The sequence below is a fragment of the Streptopelia decaocto genome (assembly GCF_964273445.1).
Source record: "Streptopelia decaocto genome assembly, chromosome: 8".
NCBI lineage: Eukaryota > Metazoa > Chordata > Aves > Columbiformes > Columbidae > Streptopelia > Streptopelia decaocto.
In genome coordinates this window covers 6184232-6205737 of record NC_138662.1, presented here as the reverse complement: position 1 = coordinate 6205737, position 21506 = coordinate 6184232, and the positions used below count along the sequence as shown (strand labels likewise).

The window sequence follows — 21506 nt, the reverse complement described above, 5'->3', positions numbered from 1 at the left end:
ACTTTTGGTTGTGTTACAGTGTTTTTAGTAAGAGTAACAGCTGGGGTAAAATTTGTGACTTAATATTCTGGCTAAGGTCTAGTTTAGTGATCTCTGTACACATACAGAAAGAAATTTATGAAACTTTTTTCTACCTTTTCACAAACTACTTGTTCCAGCAGACATTTTTTGACGCCTTTTAACTTCATAAATTGCCTTTCTGCCTGATTAATTTCCTCAGTTAAGATAGCCATGGATTTTGTGAGCATTATTATATTTTCCTTGTAGAGTCACACACCAGACTATGCTATTTTTATTTGTTTATGGCAGTCATGTAATAGAGAAAGATGAACAGTATTAAAAAATAAAGAATTCTGGACAGACTTCAGCTTTGGTTTCACTTCATTAACTTACCCTTACTCGTCCTATAAATTGGATGGCTTGGTATGGATCTCCTATGCAATCCATACTTATTTTTAGCTGCCAACATCTTCAACTGATTTTTCAAAGTTTGAAGAAATATGATAGCAAAGAAAGAAGAAAATAAGAAGTTGTAGTCATGGATGAATAGAAGAATGTATGATTATGATTGGAAGGTTATTTATGTATTTGAAACAGGAATTGTCCCTAGGTACGTTTGAATTGCTCTTCATTACTTATTTCTATTGCTTCATTACTTGTCTTATTTACTTCATTACTTCTTTCTATTACTTTAAAAAGCATCTTGAATTAGTTATGAAACCTGTTCTTTAAGGAAAGTCTTTGTACTTGGCTTTCAGCTCTCTGTTTCTAGCAGTTGTGCTAATGGTTTTGCCGAATAAAATGTTTTAGAACTACGCTGCCCTTAAAGTAGCTGAGCCTCTGTATTGAACAGTCCCAGGTACTATGTTACATAGCAGGATGTGGACAAGGCCATGGTTAAATGCAGAGTAACTGTGGAGAAAACGTCTTTACTGCAGAGTTGAGAGCACATGATTAATGAGCTGGAAGTTTTGCCAGAGTTGGGCTCTGCCAGCCTGTCTGGTTCCCGCTGTAGGTTACAACACTTTTGTTCGTTCCGTTTTATTGGCAGGCAGGAGACACCTAAGCACGGTGCCATCGCACCCTTCCTGCTATACTGGGGTTGTTTCAACCGCAAATTACAGGGACATGACTGACCAAGAAGGGCAGGGCTTGGTCTCTTGTACCTTTTTATGGCATTGCAAATAGCTATGCAATCATCCTGGAGTAACTGTGCAAGAATACAAATTACAGACTAACCCAGGCTGCTGGTGTCTCAACACAAGCACTTGTTTATCTCAGCTTCACTGTGCTAGTGGTTTCACAAGAGACATATGGACATAAAGGGGATGCTGAAGGGTCAAAGAGGTCTTGTGTAGGTGTAAGGTGCATTTACTAGGGGGTGTTGGAGGTACCAGTGAAATGAGCTACCTCAGAATAAAGCATTGGTATTGTATTGGTGTATAGCAGTTCAAAGACAATAGAAAGCTCCTTCTTCAGTTTGAACTGCAGATGAGTATGGGGAAGCAGACAGTAATTAATGGAAGATAAATCTAGTCAGAAGAATTATCTGTTTCTAGAAAATGCCAGCCATGCTGTTTCTCTGCTTTGTGATGCAGTGCAAATGCTAAAGCGTCACCTACATTAGGGTCCTTCAGGAGTTATTACAGAAGTAGGAAGGAGAGCGTCACAGATGATGGGTGAAAGTTCACGTAAGTGGTGAAGTCTGCTTGGTAAGGGTAAGAAGTTTAAAAAAAAAAAAAAAGTCGGACTCACAGGGTACTAGAAACGGTACCAATCTTAAAGGAAACTGGTTTCTCAGATGTTATTGACAGATATCAGAAGACTATGACCTATCATAATGTAGTGGTACATTTCTATAAAATCATTAACTGCATCCATTGTATAGGAAGGTGAAATTTCCCTTTCTTGCCATAGGGTTAGTTGGAATGAGAAGAACCTTTTCTGTCTCCCAAAGTACAAACAGAAGGGCTGATTTTTCTTCAAGCCCTTGGGAAGATCCGAAACCTGTCCATGAATGTTGGGTAGAATAGCACCAGTTTGATCCCCCTGTGAATGGTGGGAGACTCAACTCAAAGATACAGTGTGATGACACTGCCAGGGATGACTCCTCACTTGAAGTCTGAAGCATCACAAGCCAAACAATCAGCTTGAGAAGAAAAAGTGTTGGTTTGGAACAAACCAGAAGTATTTCAAATGACTTTGCTTTGAACCTCCTGGTGAATTCTTTCTCTTGTAAGACTGCAAGCTGTTATGTGCTGCCTGTTTTTAGGGTTAAGACAGCACAAAAGCTTAAAGCATTAAAACTTTCTTACATGGGCTTAAGTTCCGTGGAGAAAAAGCTTTTGTCCTCCAGTTTGTGAATAATACTTTGATTTCAAGAACAGACAGGCAAGTAGCTGTAGTTGGAGAGTGTGGGGTTACTTCTGTTTTCATTTAGCTGTATTTTGGAGATGCACGTTATCTTTCAGTTGCATATTGGGATCTTCCTGTACTGTAATGCACTTGAACACACAAAACAATGGAATTTTGCCCGTTTCTCATGTAAACTGAAGCCGTGGAAATTTGAAAGCACAGCTCTTATTCTGTAAGTTACCAGTGCATGAAGCATTTTCCAAAACAATTTATAAAGGAATTTGGTATTAATTAGAAGTTTCAGTTAGAAATTACTAACTTGACCCTATATTTAAAATGTCTAGAAATTGGAGAGGGAGAGAAAATGATAGATAATTTAAACACGGTTGGGAAAAATAAAGCCATTTACTACTAGCATTTTGCAAAAATGTTTGAATCTGTCTTTTTGCATCTCAAAGGCATAAATATAGGTCTATTAACTTTTAAAATGGTGCATACATTAATCATCTAGATCAGCAGCTTTCCTGAAGCTTGTGCTGTCATTTGTTAATGCAGAGCTCCTGGCAAGTGTGGGGGGTGTGTGTGTGTGAAGAAAGTTGTTGGTGTTGCTTAGAAGCATACTTAATTCTGATGTGCTTTGTACTGCTCTTTCCTTCTTATGTATCACTGCTTTAAAAACTACATTTTATTTATCCTTTTTGTGAGGAGCTAGCATCAGTTTCTCCAAACGTGAATGGATCAGGGTTCTACTTAGAGCCTCCAACTTGATTACAGTCACACTTAAGTCTGAGATGGTTTCTGTTGTGGTACTTTGTGAGTGTTCCAGTTTCTTGAAATGATACAAAGATAATAATAATTCTGATGACTGCAACAGTAAATGTATAACTTGTTTGGCTGGAGGGATGGGGAACAAAAATTCCCTATAGAAATGTAGCCAAGCAGAGAGAAGGTTGAGAGATACAGTGATTTATATCATTACTAGAAAAATATTATGTGAGGCTGCATGACCTTCAATAATATAAAATGTATTGCCTTGACTATGACATCATTATGTTTCAGATCTCTCAGTCCCCAGTTTCTCTGTAAAAGATACGGGTGTATTGTCAGCAGTTCTTAGTCCATTCTGGTTACTCTGGAACACTTCAGCAAGATTTTGCCAAGCATTACTATGGGAGATAGTCTATTTTAACTCTTAGCTGAGTTATTTTTGAGAACAATCATCCTTTAAAGCACAAGTTTTATGCTTTGTTACTATTCTCAGATACTGTTTTTTGTAGAAGTCTTTGTAGGGCTTTACAAATGCTAGTTCAAACTCTAAGTAACTTCTCTATTTATTTAGAACTAAAGATTTGTGGCAAGACTAGCTTTTTTAGGAATAAATGTACATCTTTCCTTAAAATCAGCTATTCGGCTGCTGTGTGAGAGTTGAGCTGGCCCCAGCTCATCTGGCTGAGCCGTGGTCTCCACACGTGTCCTGTGTTTGATCGCTTCTGTCCAGCTTTTCTGGATGTTTACAGCTATTGCAGGATTTTAATACCTACTTGTGTTTCTGTTCGCTGCCTGTGCCTTCATAATAGCATGTCTCTCCTTGTGACTTTTCAGGACTGTGAGTGGTCCATTCTGTGAGTGTCTTGTGATATGCTGAGATTTTGAAAAGAAAGATGTAACAAAGACAGCCAATTAAGGCTTTTATCTGAAAAATATTTCTAATTTCAATAATAAAAAAGCATGTTTGAGTCTGCATGTAGTTCATATAAATAACTGAGAGGGAAGAAACACAGGTGTTGTTTTCATTACCTTCAATTTATCATTGGATGTTAAATCACTACTATATAGCAGCTCCAGACACTTTCTTGCTAGGCCCTACAAACTTCCTTTGAAAACCAATGTTTCTGCATCTTTTAAAGTCATTAAAATAAAAAGCAACACCAAATTTGCTTGGCATACTTGTATTTTTAAATGTAAATCAGATTTTTTCACCTTCCTGACTTGAAGGCTGTGGGATTGTTTCCAAACAGTCTGATGCTTTAAGGGTCAGGAGCCCTATAAAGAACAAACAAGAGACTAAATTTTGCTTTTGCTTACACTGGGTTCATGCCAGAATAACTCAACTGATGTTACTGGAGTTACTTATCCTTGTGCATATCCAGAGTAATAGAATAAACTGAACTCTTATTTTGCTGCAAGGAGAACAGAAAGTAAATGTATTTGTCAGGTGATTTTTCTCTTGTTAAGCAAGGCAACAATGAAACTGCTCTTATGTGCTGGTTGTGCTCTGCCTTTAACTGTAGTTGTCCTGAGTTTGTGTTGGCGTTCCTTGTGAATACCAAGACCTCAGAGTTTAAGGAAAAACTCCAGAAAAGCGAGTTGGCATGGCTAAGATCTTCTACATTGTGGGAAAACATCCTTAATGAACAAAACGGATAAATCCACTAAATCACAATCTTTGACAATTGCTTACTGTTCATTCACATCCATTTACTTTGACAGCAGCATGATCCTGATCAGAGGAGGCTGTTTCTTGGTGTATCTTCATTCTGGTGCTTTTTGTAGGATTTTAAGTAGCAGTTTGTCTCATGGTGCAAGTACTTCAGTTGTGACTGGTTCATAGGTTAATGTTCCCAGTTTTATAACAAACCCTTGAAGCGGGTCCCAGGTGGCTGCCCACTGGAGTTGCAGGGCCACTATGTGTAAATGCGGCTTCTGCTGTCACCCCAGTTCTGCAGTAGAATCTGGGTGTGAACAAACAAAATCAAATTGTAGCATTATAAAGCAAATAAACACCTTACTGTAGAAAAGATACTTTAGTCATGTGAATCCTTCCTTATCCTGCAGTTTCTAGCCATTTTGAAGTGCATTGCTAAGGGGATTAGAATCAGAATAATTAGATTGGTAGAGAGATCAAATCCAACCTCCCACTTGAAGCAGGGCCAACCTTGAGTATCTAGGATATAGGGGAAAAAAATCCCTTTTTCCTTTTCTGAGTTGCAGGGCATGAAAGGATACATAACCTTGGATGTTTTGTTGGAACTATGACATCTGCTTTTACCTTGTTTTCCCCCATTACATTGAATCTCATGTTCAAACTCTGTTACTTTTCTTGACAGAACATCAAAGATGATGTTTAATTACAGCTGTCCAGATTGCTGTAAATTTTTCATTTCAGCAGAAATAGAAACCGTTAGTGAGAAAGACTACTGGACTGAAGAGTTTTAGCCTGTTGGGTTTTCCCTCCCTTATTCTCAAACTGGTGCACTTGAGAAAGCATCAGTTCTAATTATTTTGTAAATAATAGAAGTAGTAGAATGAAAGTTCAAATTTAAATATGTAAATAGCAGAAGTTATAGAGAACTTTAGAAATGACACTGTGGTGTCCTGTCTGCTTTAACAACACCCCTTGGCATTTTTCCAGATTGCAGCTGACTATAAAATACAGTCAATGTGGTTTAGAAAATGCATATTACATATTCAACGGCCATAAGGAATCCAAGCTGGCAACGTACATTTACCTAGGTTAATAGTTCTCAAAAACAGCTTTGGTACAGTGGGTCTGGAATTAACTTTCTAATAATTGTACAACTGCCCAGGCAACTGGAAAATTTGACTGATGTGTTTGGACTAACAGTGGAATATGTCTAACAAGCAGAGCTACAGACACAGAAATTTGTCATTTCCAAGTTTTAGTTGGATCATGGATGGATGTAACAGTTCAGACCTGTTCAATGTCAGAGTCACCCTGGCACATAAGCTGTCCAGCCCTCCCAGAGACATCAAACAGCATCAGTAAGAAAAAGCAAACCAAATAATTTTTGCTGAAGGTGCTGCATGGTCTTGGAAATGTCACTAAAGCTCATGTCACAGTTCACTTCTGCACTAATTGACTTGTCTACTACCACAAGCTGAACTAGTTTATTTATTAAAATTGGATATGAGTGTACATGTGAAGAGATCTTGCCGTCATGCAAAGAGAGGTCCTTAACTTTGGCCATATTCAACCTGAATAAGAAGAGCTAGCTGTCGTTAACCTTACTGACCCTTCTCCCTAAAATGGTTTCTATCTAAAGCTGAAACACGTCAGTAGGCTGGAGTATCAAGGCAGGAGCAAGGTTGTGGGTGTTGAAAACAGATGCAGCCTGCAAAAATATTTTAATAACATGTTTTTAATTTTGCATGAGAGCTGGCTACATATTTGGACTGTGTCTTGGGAGCAAGGAGAAGAGCCCCAGGCTCCCACCCACACTTGTTTATCATGAAACTCCTTGACGTTCTCCCCATAACGGGGCAGGGGGGAATACTATTTTCTGTGGGGCCGAGGTGGAACTTTAAGCAGCATCTCAGAGCAGTGATGCAGGCGAGGGGCCTGCTAGGCCTCAAAGAGTATTTTGTGGCAGATCTCCAGTGTGGCTAGATCTATACAGATTATGAAACAGTAAAGAGGGAGAGAAAGGGAAGGTGGTTTTCAGAGTCTTCAAGAACCTGTTTAAACAGTAAATGTCAGATGTTCATACATATTTGTAGACACTGACTCCAAATGGAACTGAAGAGGAGAAGGCAGGTGAGATTCTGAAGGGATTTCTCACTGCTCAAGCCTCAGGCCAAACCCAGATGCCAGCAGCATCCTTGGGGTCAGGCAAGCAGAGCTGGAATTCTCTGTACTGTTCCCTTACCTTCAAAGCTGGTGATGGTTTATGGATATATGAGAGGGTTTTTAATCCTAGTGACACTGCCAAGAATATCTAAACCCTGATAATTTTATTGAGAATAGATTCTAATCCGCAGTTCTTGCCATCTTTTGTTTTCTGATATGCTAATTCAATGCACTAATTTTTTTTAATGGGATGACATCAAATAAGGGGTGTCAGAAAGATTTTTAAAATACATAGTGCTCAGGCAAGCTGTTTCATATCACTTAAGAGATTTTTCTGTCCTACCTTGCATTAGGAAGCATAAATTTCATTCATTTCTAAATACAGTGAAATGTGTATCTTCTGTCTTGCTTTTGTTGCCTTTTTTTTTTTTTTTTTTTTTTTTTTAATAGAAAGAAAGGGCTTTCTTCCAGGAGCTGTCTTGGAAAAATTAATAACAAATGTGCTTTTAGCTGGAAGCAGAAGCTTATGGGATAGGATGGGTAACTCTAGAAGAGTGTAATGTAATCAGCTGTGCTGAGCATTTGGAGTTTCTCCATGTGGATCAGATGGAGTTTTATGCCTTGTAGCTCAGTGGCCTGTGTACAGCCTGTCAGTCAAGACTGAAAAGATACAATATGTATTTGTTCCTAATTAGGTTTAATGTCAAGCTTGCAGCCTTGATGGATCTATGTCTGATACTAGGAAAATACTGTAACAAAGTGTTCCACAAATGCTGCTGTTACTGGTACCCTTACAAATGAGTGTGTTGCTGTGGTTATGAAAATGTGCTCTATTCTAAGTGAAACTATTCCCTGTTGATTTCAGCTGTGTGCTCTGTGACCGGAGCAATTTCAGTCTGTTGTTTGGGACGTTTCAGAGTAATGCAGTCTGCTGTGTGCCTGGAGTTTATTCAGTGCATTCTGCTCTTTGATCATGAATTAAGCTCTCATGTGCCCTATTGATAGTCCACGTTGGCAAGCCGAAAAGGTTACCGGTGCGACATGCTTTTTACAATATGGAAGTGTCTGCTTATGACTTACATTCTGTCATTAGGATAAAAGAAATCACACTCTTAACTGACTTAAAGGTATGTGGTCTGTAAAAGTAGATCAGTCTTCAGAGTTTTAAGATACCACAAAGAAGAACAGATGAAAAATTTGACGAGCCTTGGTACAGTCTTACCAGAAGCAGAAGAGGGTGGGGAAAAAAAAAATCCCAGTATGTGATTCTTGCTTGCTTGCTTTATTTATTAGAAACCCATTCATTCCCATGAACTGCTGTGGTCTCAACTCTTCCCACCTTAACCATTCCGTGCCCCTCGAGTATTCGCAGCGGCTGGAACTAGCATGTCAGGATGTCAGTTGAAAGTAACAGAAGTTTGGGGTGAAAAAAAAAGGAACTTTATAGATCACAATATTGCATTGAAATATTAAAGACGTTTAAAGGCTTCCATCCAGGATCTCTAAATCCATGAAGACTCTGCATTGAAAAGTTTTAAAGAGTTAATAAATTATAAATAAGAAACTTACCTCATTCATTAAATGTAAGTGCATGCTCACTCGTGGATGGAGATACTCAAGCTAATGCTAGAAAATAAGTGTTATAAATGTGTGGTAAAACCACAAGTATCACTCCTATGCCACTTCTGGTGGTAGAAAAGGTGTAGCCAGAGGGCGAAAGATGGGAATGCTAAAATTTCATAATAGCAATGTGAGTTCAAAAGTTGGGAAACTATGAACAAGTTAACAGAAATAAATAGCTGCTCTGGTGTTGAGCTCCATTCTCAGAGCCCCGATCAGCGCTGTGCTGAGAGTTCAGCATTGGCAGTGAATCAAATATTTCTTCCCTCTCCATCACCAGTAGTCCTAACATGCCCCTTTGGGGAAGAAGTCTTTTTTCACTTTGGACATATGGCATTATCTTGAGCTGACTGGCTACCCTGTGAACAGTTCCAAAAAGGATAAGTCTTATATTGAAGAAAGCCAAGAATGCAACTTCATTTCCTCTTCCAAAGTTTAATCTAAAATATTTGCTTTTTTTTTGGTACGGACTTAATTGGGAGCACATATGTATGACATATGTAACATAATAGTTACCTGATGTTCATCAAAACAATAGGAACAAAATAAAACAGTGACTTCAGTGTACTTATAGGTAACTGTACTGACTGGTACAACCAGCTCTGGATGCACTTTGTAACAGTAGAATCTGTGAAGAAAAACAGCCAGAGCAGTGGCTTTAAAACTGAGGCTTAGAATTTATGAATATTCAATCACCTTTGTGTATAGTGTATAATATAAGCATTTGAAACCTTAAAATACAGTCATTCTATTGTGCATTTTAAATACTGTTACAAACTAGCATATTTTCCCATGCCACTGGGTAGGCATCACAGTGTGATACATCATATTCCCAATAAGCACAGTGCATTTCTCTGATTGCAAACCAATGCTGTTTTATCTTTTGGCAAATGAAAACCCCTGAGTTTTGGTGAAGTGGTCTTTGTGCTGTTGTGGAGATGTCATAAAAATGTTGAGAAAATAATGGCACCTGAAGTGGCTTGGCATTTCTATGCTACGAATTCCATATGGCAAGTAGGTAGATTTGTGGGTTCAGCATTTAATACAGAAAGTTACGTATAAATGGTAAATAGTCAATGTGCTCCGTAATGTTAGTGAAGGAAGAGACAATAGGACAGCTCTGCTAAGATTTCTGTTCCTGGATACAATTGTGGATCTGTTTATCTCACAAAATGAAGTGCTTGATTGGGCACATCACGTGAACTTTAAATAGCTTGGGACTGATTTTGCTTGAAAATAAGGAGTAATTTCATTGATTTCTATGGAGTTAGCAATGTAAACAAAATAGTTTCTGATCCTGTGATTTTTTTTTTTTTTTCCTTTAAGGTGGTTAATTGTAATTTAAGAACAACAGATTACATAACTCTGTGACACTAAGAGCAAAATCAGGTTGTTGTGGACCCGCTGCTTGTTACCGAAGTGTTCGGGTTAGACCAGAGGCTCAGAGAAAAAAGCTCTAGTAGGTGTACTTAAAATTTTGTAACGGAGTTCTGCTTCCCAATGTATCTTGGCCAACCCATTCAAAGCTTTAGGTGGAAACAAACCTATTTCTTTTTGTGTACTACGCTTTGTGCAAAAACAGCTGAGGCAGAGGCGTATGTCTGGTTTTGGTGTTCTGTTCATAACCCCTGGTAAAGAGCTGGTCTGAGCATCTTGGGACACTTCAGCAAAGCCCACCTAAGAAAAGTGATGTAGGAAAGAAACTTCCTGGACTCTGTTAGTGACTCCGTCTGTCAAAGAGAATCTACTGACTTTTCAGCTGGTGGTGCCCTGCATCCAAGACTTCTGTAAAACTCACTGTATCTGCTTTAATTTAATTTTAAATTACATGAAGACAGTAAAAACAATCGTTTCCTTCTGCAGTGCATCTTTCTAGGAGCAGCCGTTTCACATTTTTTGATACTGTTCTGTGTGCTTTGTTTTATTTTTAATGCAATGATAAGTTAAAGTAAACTTTACAGAATTGCAGACCCAGATATCTGAAATACAATCATCCATCAAAAACCCTGAGTGGGACAATTACCGCCCCCACATCCTCCCACAGCAAACCATGATTATAGAAGAATGCTTGAGGGCTGCAGCTGGGGTAGGACAATGTAAAGTACTCATGCTTAAGCATTCACAAAATCACCTGCTTATAAGTCTTAGTAACGAGACAGGTGAGATTAATTGAATGAGTGTTCTACATTAGTACTGGCGTTACATATTTCACAGTTTATTTCAGCATCTGTCTTAATGATGTCTGTTTGAATTAGATCCACATCTCTTACGTGGTTTTTCTGTTCTTTACAGAACAAATATAGCTTTAACTATTCCTTTGTTATCAAATACAGTGCATATCCAATCCCTGCTCCTCACTGTTGAGTGCTTAGCATTGCTTTCCTACCTGACTCCTGTTCTCTTTCCTTCTCAATTTCCTCCTTGCTTCTTGGAAGCCAAGAAGGCCCTTAGTGTCATCACTCCTTCCAACTGCTTTTCAGCAGTTCTTCCTTCCTACCTCTATTTCCACAACTTGCTCTAGGACCTGCCTTTCAGGTGATGCACACCTTATTGTCACTTACATGTACATCAGCCAGGGGTAAATTAGTTCTAAGTTGTTACTCTGGTTTAAACAAAGGGCACTGGGATTTGTTAATGTTCTGCACAGGCTGCAGAGCCCTGAGGTGCTGGAAAAAATCCTCAGCAATAAGTGATCAAGTCCAGAACCTTGCTGTGCCGTACACAGACCTTACGTCAGGCTGATGATGCTTCTGTGAGTTTTCTTTACAGGGAATGCTTCATGGCGAGCCTGAGCTCTGGGTCAGATTTTTCTGTTACTTTACAAATTAATTTACAAAAGTGTATATAGAAGGTAACAGTTATTTGTTGGGGACAATAATATTACTAATAATGATAGAATCCTTCAGGCACATCAGTGAGCAAATGCATGGATTTATTCTTTTGTGTCCTAAAGTACATCAGATGAAAACTTAAGCTTTATATGTATCACATGGAAAACCATATGGCCACTTCCATGCTTGGAAAGATACTTGACCTGGCTAAACTCATTTCTCAGCAAGCTCGTGCTTGCTGACTGCAGGATTTGGGGATTATAACAGGAATGTAGACAAGGCTGTCATGTCCTTCAGCATTTTTAGCATGATGTAGGCATGAGCACAGGTGGGCAATTAAACACTTTGTGCTTCATTTCCCCCTGGATGTCAGTTATCATTTCACTCCCACGACTGGAAATAAATATCAGTGATGGAGCACCCACCTCTACATTCCACAGTCAAACGGAGGCACAGCAGCATCTGAAAATGTAACTCATTTCTTTGTGTCAGGGATGCTTTGGCACTCTTGCCTGGCCCAAAGGTGAAGTATGTCTAATCCTTGCTTATTGACATGGATTTTCCTTTAGAGCTGCACTGCCACATCCCTGCTGATGTAGATAATATTTTTGTTGTTGCTGTTGTTTTGGAGATTCTAAGGGACAGAGAAGAACATGTTGTCCTCTTGTGGAAGTGCATGCCTGCACGAACAGAGAAATCTCTGCACAGAGTAGTGAAAGGTAGCAAATGCTGCTGAATAATATTGCCTTTGTTCACAGAGTACAGTGAGAAAACAATATTTAGAAGTGTAAATTCTAGTACAACAGAGAACAATCTTGATAAAGAAAAAAGCAACAGGAACACCTCCAGAAAAGATGTGAGATTTTGAGTGGTCCTACAGATTGATTTTTGTTGTTGTTTTGTTTTAATTTAATGGAGAGTATAGATGCTGGTTTAGTGAGGTGTGTTTTGTTTTTTTTTTTTTTTTTTAAATAAAGAAGTGTTTGCAGTAGAATCACACAAAACTTGTGTGTTCTGAGTCTAAATTGTTTGGTAAAACACAATTGTATACAATAACAGACTAATATAACAGCACAGCATGGAACTTATCTGTGCTGTACATATAAGACATAAAGGATAATGAAGTCCCAGTTGGCTTATGACTCAGGAGCAGAGTCTCCAGACTGACTTTGGAGTGTCCTTCAACTTGGTTGCAACAAGCTGACTTTTAAAAATCATCCCCTCATTTTTGTGAAGGTAGCCTGAAACACAGTTCTGAAAAGGAAGAGCAAAGATGCTCTCCCCCAAAAAGCTCATTTTGCTAGCATGGTATTACCTGATATTACTTGCCTCTTGTCTGGCAAAGTTTGGTGGGTGGAGGAAGGGAATAGGTCTTACTGTAAGATTCTAAAAGGGGCTGAATTTTCTATTTGCTTCACAGTTTTTTGTTTTGTTTTTTTTTTTTCATTCCTGTCCAACAAAAGCTGCTTTTCCATGGGAGCCTGAGGAGTGCTTGTTCCAGATGAAAGGAAGTGGAATGCATCTGAGAGAGCAGCCAAGTTTTGATGGCTTTTTCTTGCTGATGGTATGAGCAGCTAAATCTTTTAAAAAGGCAGTGTTGCTTTCCTCTTACCCCTATCAGCTATCCCATCCTTTCTGAATGTATTGTACTTGATCATCTGCCAAAACCTGTTTGTTTCATTAAATTCTTTTAAGAACAAATCACTCCTCTGTGAAGTTTGAAGGATGATGTGCAGCTTGGGTTTTCCCTGGTACTTTCAGGTTGGTTTTGATAATCACCTTAGCGTACTGCGTCAGATTCCTTGGTGACACAAGAGGGACATGGCAGACTTGTAGAACTACTATAATATTAATGTTTCATTATGTATAGAAACATTTATTGCTGTTGAATAACCTCATGGGCTTTTCCCCTTAAAATAGTCACTTGGCTTCATGTGCTTGAGATGCAGTGTCTCACATTTTAGCAATATAAAATAGGTAATGTGGGTTAGACCTTGTGCTAGTCAGTTTATGAAGCTTTAGCAAAATCCAGCTCATGCTGATGAGAATTAAAACATTGAGAGTTTTGGGCTCTAATGAAGGTTAATGTGTGGCATACTATCTGCTCATACGAGTGATATTTCTTACCCATCAAAACCCCTTGGCCTGTGCTGAGTTCTGGATGCTGCACCTGACCAGTTCTCGTCCCTGACCTTGATGGTTTGCAGGAAAAAGCTCCTCTCAGTGAAACACAGAAAACTTGTGGTCTCCGAATCCCTTCACTGGCAGACAGCTCCGGCTGGGGCAAAGGAACACACAGTTCAATGTTAACTTGAAATTGTTACCCTTTAGAGTATCTGTGTTTCCCTCCAGAAGATAATGACACATTGTAAATGAAGTGTGTTTGTTGCCATTTAGACCTGGTAAGGTGTGAGCAGATGATTATTTTCATCTTTGTGGCAGTTTAAAATTAAGCACTTTCTGAGTGAGAGCTGTGGGGAAAGAGTGTGCACTTTGTGTGGAGTGAGGATATAGTTTGTTCAGTAATTATATAATATGATAAATTTAGCCATGTGTTTAGATGCACTATCCATTTATTTGAGCACAGAAACCTTAGAGCAGCGGAGATTCAGTATTCATACTGTTTCATGCATTTTCTTACTAAAATTCACAGGCATGCACATTTTTCTATAGTTGAGCTTCTCTTTGTTTTATAGTTGTCCATTGTGACAGGTTTTGAAGAGATGCTTATTAGGATCTATCACTAAGTGGACTAATGACCCAAATCATCCAGACAGGAGTTACTCTTGATGTTTGTTAGCTAGGGAGGCATGAAGGTTCCTGATACCTGTGGTTCCAGCAGCCTCAAGTTGTCACTGGATTGTCACTTCCTAAAGGACTTTGACAAACTGTCTCAGGTAGGGAACCAGTGGAGTACACCTAAACATCTGTGTTAATGGTTGTGTTTATTCAATACAGTTGCTCAGGAGTTGCTCATGATCAAATAATTGTACTTCTTGAAGTTATTGGCAGGTACCTACAGAGAAGGACCTGCACTGACTTGGGTTACCTGGGAACTGACTGTTGCAGCCAGTTACTGTGCCCAGAGCAGCCAGCCCTGTGTCCCAGCCAGCCGGAGCTGAGGAACGCTGCTGTGCATGAAGAACCCCTGCCTTGGCCTTCAGCTGTCACCATCTGCCATCTCAGGTGAGTGTGCAATTGGTATTACTCATAAATTGACTCACAAAAGCATTCCTCACTCTGTACTGTAGGTGATCAGTAGAATCAATGGCACTGTGCGTGGTGCCCGTTAGCACAGAGCTCAATGAGAAGGCTGGGAAAAGTAACAAACAGCTCTCTTTTTACTTCTTGCATTTCTTTGTTTTAACTTTTTTTTTTTTCTTGTTTTGTTTTCCAGAAATGTATTTTCCTCCACACTTTACAGATACCATTTTGTGATAATAGTTTTCTCCCCCTGCTTTAACTCCATTGACTGTAATTTCAGCACAGTAAAACAACTGAATGTGTCTTTTGTTAAAACTTTAGACTTTGTTTACAGAGATAAGTTCTGGTAGTTAATGCACAACATTGGGTAGGAGTTTGTCCCTGTACCATGGCCAATTATCACTTCTTATCATAAACTTGCTCTGTTTTTCCTCATATTTCCACCACCTACAATTTCAAAGAATACTTCAGGGCGTACATTGTACAGAACATTCTTCTCAAAGGAAAAAGAGCTGAACAGTTTCAACAGCGTTGGAAAACAGGCTTTAATTTTTAAACAGAAAATGTATTAAATCTGCTTTAGTTTGTTGCCTGGTTTTCTCAGCATCAAAAAGTGTTTATCACTTGGCTTTTTCAGGGAGGCTTCTTGCTATTTATTGTTCATGTTCCTGATTTCTTCAGAGGTTGCAAACCTATTTTCTTCTTCTCATATTTCATTTTTTCCAGAAATAATTTTTACTTTTATACAATCAAAACTCTTACTATTTCATCTGCATGCTAATGTTCAGACTGGCTAATATAAGAACCACCAGAGTCCAGTAGTTGTTTTTTGTTGGCAGCTATTTTTGTCAAGTGATCCCAATTGCCCTTCTAATAGGAAGGTGTGAAAAGCTATTTACACCTAATCTAGTTAGCTAATTTTCATACTTCGCGCTTTGTATCAAGGGTGCCACTTTCCTGTGGTAGTACTGTCCGTCTTCGAGCTGTGTATCTCAATTCTTTCAGACTATGCTGTCACTTCATATGTTTACGACCATCATCTGTTGCCTGCAAGTCTGTCTCTTTGCTTTCCTTCCTTTTAATATTTCAAGTATGTCATGTTATATTTTACTTCATATTACTTGTGAGGAATAATCTCTTATCTTGTTTAGATTTTAACCATTCTCCAGCTTGCTTTTGATGCAAACATATTTTAATAGTTCCCTCCATTTCATATTATCAACTGAAATTCTTAATTACTGAAATGTCTCCTCAAAATGTAACCCTCCACATAATTATACTTTATCTCTCTTCACTTTTCCAGTGGATCCAGCAGGTGTATGAGCACTGATTCCCATTTTCACTACTCAGCAATCAATTATGGTAGTAACAAGTTGCCTCTATCAGAAGTCATCCTTGTGAAGAGGTTGCCAAGGTGAAAACACATTGAATTTCTGTACATGTAATTACATGTGCAAGAGTGTTCATGCATAAATCAAAGAGTTTATGTAAAGCAAAGTATGCGTTAGACATTTTTCAGCTTTATGTTGGATGTATTTTGCTGATTTCACTATCTTTGCCAAAGATAAAGTATATTTAATTTGTATTAGAGAATTAGATGCTGTAGCTGTAATCAATAGTGGTCATTTAAAAGTCTGGATGGCAAAGGAATCTTAATCGGACCACATGCAATAAGGTCAAGTTTGCTGTCAGTGCCATTTGTCTTTCATTACGGTTGTGTAATTCCAAGTCTCAAAGATGAGAAGTCATGCAGAAAATCTGTGACAGTTTTTAGACTGCTTCTAAAGCCTTGCACACTAAAGATCTATAAATGTTACTAAATTAACAAGTAAAGGGAATTTCATGGAGTATTAATGATAACAAAATGACATTATCATTCTCTTTTTTTATGCAAGGCAGTTACACAGAGTGAATGAGACTATGTAGTGGGAAGACTGAATTGATTAAAACCTCGGTGCAGTATGTGGGAACTTCAGTTTGAGCTGCCTGCCATTAAATACTGAACTCTTCATTGCTGTTCAGCAAAATCAATACAGAACACAAGTCTGTAGTGAATCTTGGATCTGCAGCAGCGATAAAGCTTGACAATAAAAATCACAGAATCAATGCCCAGTCCTAAAATCTAGCATTTGATAGTGTCTGTGGTTTATGTATTTTATTGATTCTTGTGGTCCATAAAGCCATCTGTTAATTTACTACCTCTGTCTGGATCTGGGAAGGTCAGTGACTTGGAGAAATACGTTATTTTCTGCTTATTCTATGTGGTGTATGGGTTACTGCAACTAAAATCCATAACTGTTGTTTGTGAAAATGTTGCTCGAGGCCTTTGCCCATACTCATCTCAAGACAAAATACCATTACCCAGCTAGTGAATAAGCTGGAGTGTTCCTTTCATAAAACAAAGCAGAGTACTCCATGGTTTATTTTTTTTAATTCAGTCTTATGGCAGTAATAACCACAAGTTTGTGGGTTTTCTTTAAAGTCTGTGATAGAATCTTCATTAAAATACAGTTTTTCTTATAACTAACTTAATTAGTCAACGTTGATATACCTTGTACAAATATCAGGACTGGAGGTTGGTTACAAATAGATCCTGTGACATCTTAGAGTGAACTATTTAACAGTGATGTATGAAATATGTGAGAATTTCACTAATTCATCATTTAGTAATCAGGCATTTTATGATTTGTCTGAAACCAAATTGCATCTTCGTCCATTAGTGAAGATTTAAGAGCTCTGTGCCCTGACCTTTCCTTTCAGCAATAATTCTTTCCTTTCCCCAAACAACCCCATGCATATTTAGGCAAGTTTTATAGAAGTGTAACTGTGTTCTTAATATTTCATAGTGAGTCACAAAAATTGTTGCTACTAACTGGTTTATTTTTATGTAGGTATAAAGTACATTTTGTCCTGTGCTGTTATCTTTGTGAAGTATTTTGTATGTGATGGAAAATAAGGTGCTTAAAATGTAGATGAGCACTTGAGTTCACAAGTCTTGAACACTACTGGGAATCAAGCCTGGTGTCTTGACTCCCAGGCCTCTCTCTAACCAGTAAGTGATATTTCTTTTTGAATGGTGAGCTACTAAACCCAAACTGAAACAATCAGTCTTTTGCAAACCTAGAACACAGTCAATTTTCAAGTTGCATCAGAAATCTCACACTCATTTGCCAAGTTGCAGAGTGCACTCAAAAAAAATAAAAGAGAGGGGGGCAGGGGGAAGTTTCTATGTCCATACATGGTAAAAGATTTCTGAGAATTGTTTTGGAATTACTGCTGAATCATTCTTAAAATACTTGGGAGAGATCTCTGAAAAATGTGCAGTGATGTGAAAAAATTAGCTGCAACTATCTGTCCTGCCACCAAAAAGTATGTCTCTTTTAAAGACAATAATTAATACATCCAATTTTCCCACCGTAAATTCTACAGACCGGTTGCAATTTTTATTGTCAGATAGAAATGTAAGGTTAGAGAAGTAGTGTAGACATTTACCTATGATTTATTTACTTTAAAAAACTAGTAGTCTTCAAAGCTCCTCTAGTCCAGCCCCCTACCATGAGCAGGGACATCTTCACCCAGATCAGGCTGCTTTGAGTAGTTACAGGAGAGAAATAAATATTCCTGAAGATGTGGCTTATTTTGGTTGTTCCAGTGATCAGAGAAGCAGGACAAAATTTTGAAAATATTGGGTTTTTTTGTTTTTACTAAGCCAGCTAATCAGAGAATATAGTGCCTTTCCCTTAAATTCCTGCCTTTCTTATTCGCAGATTAATTTAAACAGTAAAGGAATATTCTTGCCTATACAGTCTGTTTCTTCAGAATTTGTCTGCATAGTCTGATGCAGCAAACCCCGTGACACGTACACAAGCATGCGATGATGTAAGTGTGGCACGTGGAACCTAATTACATCCTCATCTCTTAATCTAATCAACCTGTACAGGGTAATTCCCAAAACATAACTGGATTATCAGCACAGTCAGACTTCTATCCAGTCGCAGTTTAAAATGAACCAAGTTACAAGGCAATAGGAAAGGTACTTAATTGTTGTAGTAAAGACACTTAAAACTCTCTTATTTAGGCTGTTTAATCAGAACATCTTTGAAAACACACTGAGTTCTGATGGCTGTAGACTAAGATTCTGGTTTAATTATGTGCAAATATCTTCTTCCAATCTGAAGGTAGACCTCTGTGCTTCATGGAAGAAGGTTTTGGTTCCTCGCAGCTGCTTTACACTGAGGGGTGGGTGCGAGTCCTTTTTTTCTCTAGTTTTGTTTATTGTGTGGTTTATTTGTTGTATGTTTTAACATTGTAGGATTGTACAGAGGAAGCCTACAAAGGCAAGGCACTGCTGCATGGTTTGTAGCCTGGATAAACCTCCAAAGTTTATACTCTCATGTTCTAACAAACTCTTTCACTTGTGGGGTTTTTTTTTTCACCTCTGTCAACAGAACATCAGTCATGCTGAAGGACTCTCATTGTTGCCATCCACCACCTTCTGTTTAGAAAATAATTGTAAATATTACAATTTTCAGCAGTTCCGTGGTAGCAGCTTTACAATAAAAAAGCAGATTTTTATGATAAGAACAATTTTTCATATCCTAGGGCTACACTTTCATCTGGGATTCTTCCATCTGGGAGTGAGAGATCATCCAAGAGGAAAGTGAGCTTTTCTGGTACTTGCTAACATTTTCAGGGTGCTGACTTGGCTGCCATCTAATATGTTGGGTTCAGACATGAATTACTTAATCTTTAAGCGATTGCCCCAGAACACAGTACTGTTATGTACTACTGTGCAGCACTGAGCTTCAGTAGAGATCAATGCCGTCTCCAGATTGGTTTTGCAGTGATAGTACAGATACTGAGAACACAACACACAGGTTCCTCTACAAGCAAAATATAATTGAGTAACCTTGTAATAGTCAGAATCAGTAGTTCACTTTTAGCAAAGTATTTTCCAGACATTTGAAGCCTCTGTAGGTACTGAAAAATCAGCTTAATGACTGTGTTACTGAAAAGTTACTATGCCTGCTGATTTCACACTGTTAATGAAAGAGCTTCCTGAAGCTTTTCCAGGAATTGCATCCAAGTACTAAGTGCCTTCAGCTCTTAGGATCTGCTATATCCACAACACTTAACTCTTACAGAGTAACAGATATTATTGGCGCTGTCAATGTGTCCGTAGTGACATTAAAACAAACTTGGAGAATTTTTGGTGAGGATTTTGAGTAGCATTGGCCTAATTGTGCTTTCAACAAAGTCAGTATAATATCTCACTGGATTAGAATCTGTTTAATGCTTTAGAAGTTGAAGTCCACAAATATACTAGGGTAAATGTGATGGCTTGGGTGACTGGACAATATTTGAGACAGTATATCAGGCTGCAGCTTTAACTTTTTGTTAAACTTTGCTTACAAAAAACAAAGCTTATTTGCAGAACTTTATATCTTTGTTAACTACATACATTACTAGAATGTGCTTCAATCCACATATACTACAATTTCCAGGTACTTAAAAAACCTACAGACATGATAATTTTTAAACTCCTATTTTAGATGCGTAGCTTTAATTGTGAACTGATCTCTTTCCTAAATAGTGAGTCTTCATTAACTTTGATTCACTAATTCCAGATCTTGCACCACCTGCAAGTGACGATGAGATGCAGATCCTTGCAGGGTGCCTGATGGTTGGTTAAACATTTGTGGAAGGCTTGTTTTTGCAGACATGGGTAGGTTTGTGTCTCTTTTAGCAACATCACTGATGCCAGTATCTGCCAAGCAGCCTACCTGAAGTCACTGGCTCTTGGCCAAAGTAACTTCTGTTGCAAGCAATGACAGTGAACTCATCTTCAACTCTCAGGGCTGAGAAAACCTCAGAGAAGGGTCCCCTGGTTCTGACAACTAAGTGTAAAGATCAAAACCTGGTGGATTCTGCCTCTGAAATATGTGGTGGCTTATAAAATGCCCTGTGTACAGGGAACGACTCTGAGTGCACTGAGGGCTGTTACTGCCTCGTTGGTCTGCCCAGTGGGATGTGGCCGTTTTCTGTGTGGAGCCATCAGGCGGTGTGTTTACCTGGGATAGAAACATCTGTTCTAACAGCAGTGCACACCTGAACCTGTGGGCAGCCGCCCCAGTGTGACTCAGCTTGTGGCTGTAGCTATTGGTGCCCCATCAGTAATGAAAACCTATTGCTATTAACAGAGCTAGAAGAGCAGGAAGGAGGGCTAAAAAACTACTGTGTATGCAAAATATGTTTCTTAATCTGCTGCCATCATTCCTGAAGAATTTGATGAAAACAGAGGCAGAAAGCCAGTAAGATAAAAATCAGAACTTCCTGTGCACTGTTTGTTCTGTTACAGATGTCTGTCTTCTACCACACATCATTATCGAGTGCTTAATAATCAGTATTAACTCTAATTCTGGGATAACTTCTGAGAAACTATTTTACAGCATTAGCAGCTGGAAGAATGTGCAGCCTGTTAATTATTTACATTACCTGTCTCCCAAAATAACAGAGCTAGAACAAAACCCAGTACCCAGAAAAATGCCACATTTATGTAGTTGTAGGAGCACGCTATGTAATCTCTTAAAGCCAGTGCATTCAGAAGTGATGAAATAATGTGTGATGTATGGAGTGATTTGGAGCACATCCTGTATTGGTATGTCTTAAGTAAATGGGAGGTACTTTTTCCTGTGCAGGTGTACACAAGTTCTCTAATTCTTGCAGTGTTATGATGTGACAGAAAAGAGCTAAAAAGTCACTGCATGAGTAGTCAGTCTCAAAATCAGTCAGTCAAGACAGCTGGTGTCTTTGAAATGTAACTGTCCTGGCTGATTTTGAGAAGAAGAATATACAGATGCTAGTTGCGAAATCTCCATTGGTGTTCTGACATCTGCAGATTTGTTCCC

General features: G+C 38.5%; 1 protein-coding gene across 2 annotated transcripts in view; it reads left to right on the top strand.

Moving 5' to 3' along the window:
* The first annotated feature begins 571 nt into the window (after window positions 1-571).
* The window catches only part of RFT1 (RFT1 glycolipid translocator homolog), a 47138-nt gene continuing 26203 nt past the window's right edge, over window positions 572-21506 (top strand). The window contains exons 1-2 of one of the 2 annotated variants that reach the window (XM_082060302.1): window positions 572-610; window positions 14397-14580. In XM_082060302.1, coding sequence (XP_081916428.1) covers window positions 583-610; window positions 14397-14580 — 212 coding nt within the window. In that variant the 5' untranslated portion in view covers window positions 572-582. Of the gene's footprint in view, window positions 611-14269; window positions 14581-21506 lie in introns of those variants that run through there. The other variant, XM_082060301.1, reaches the window with a different exon arrangement.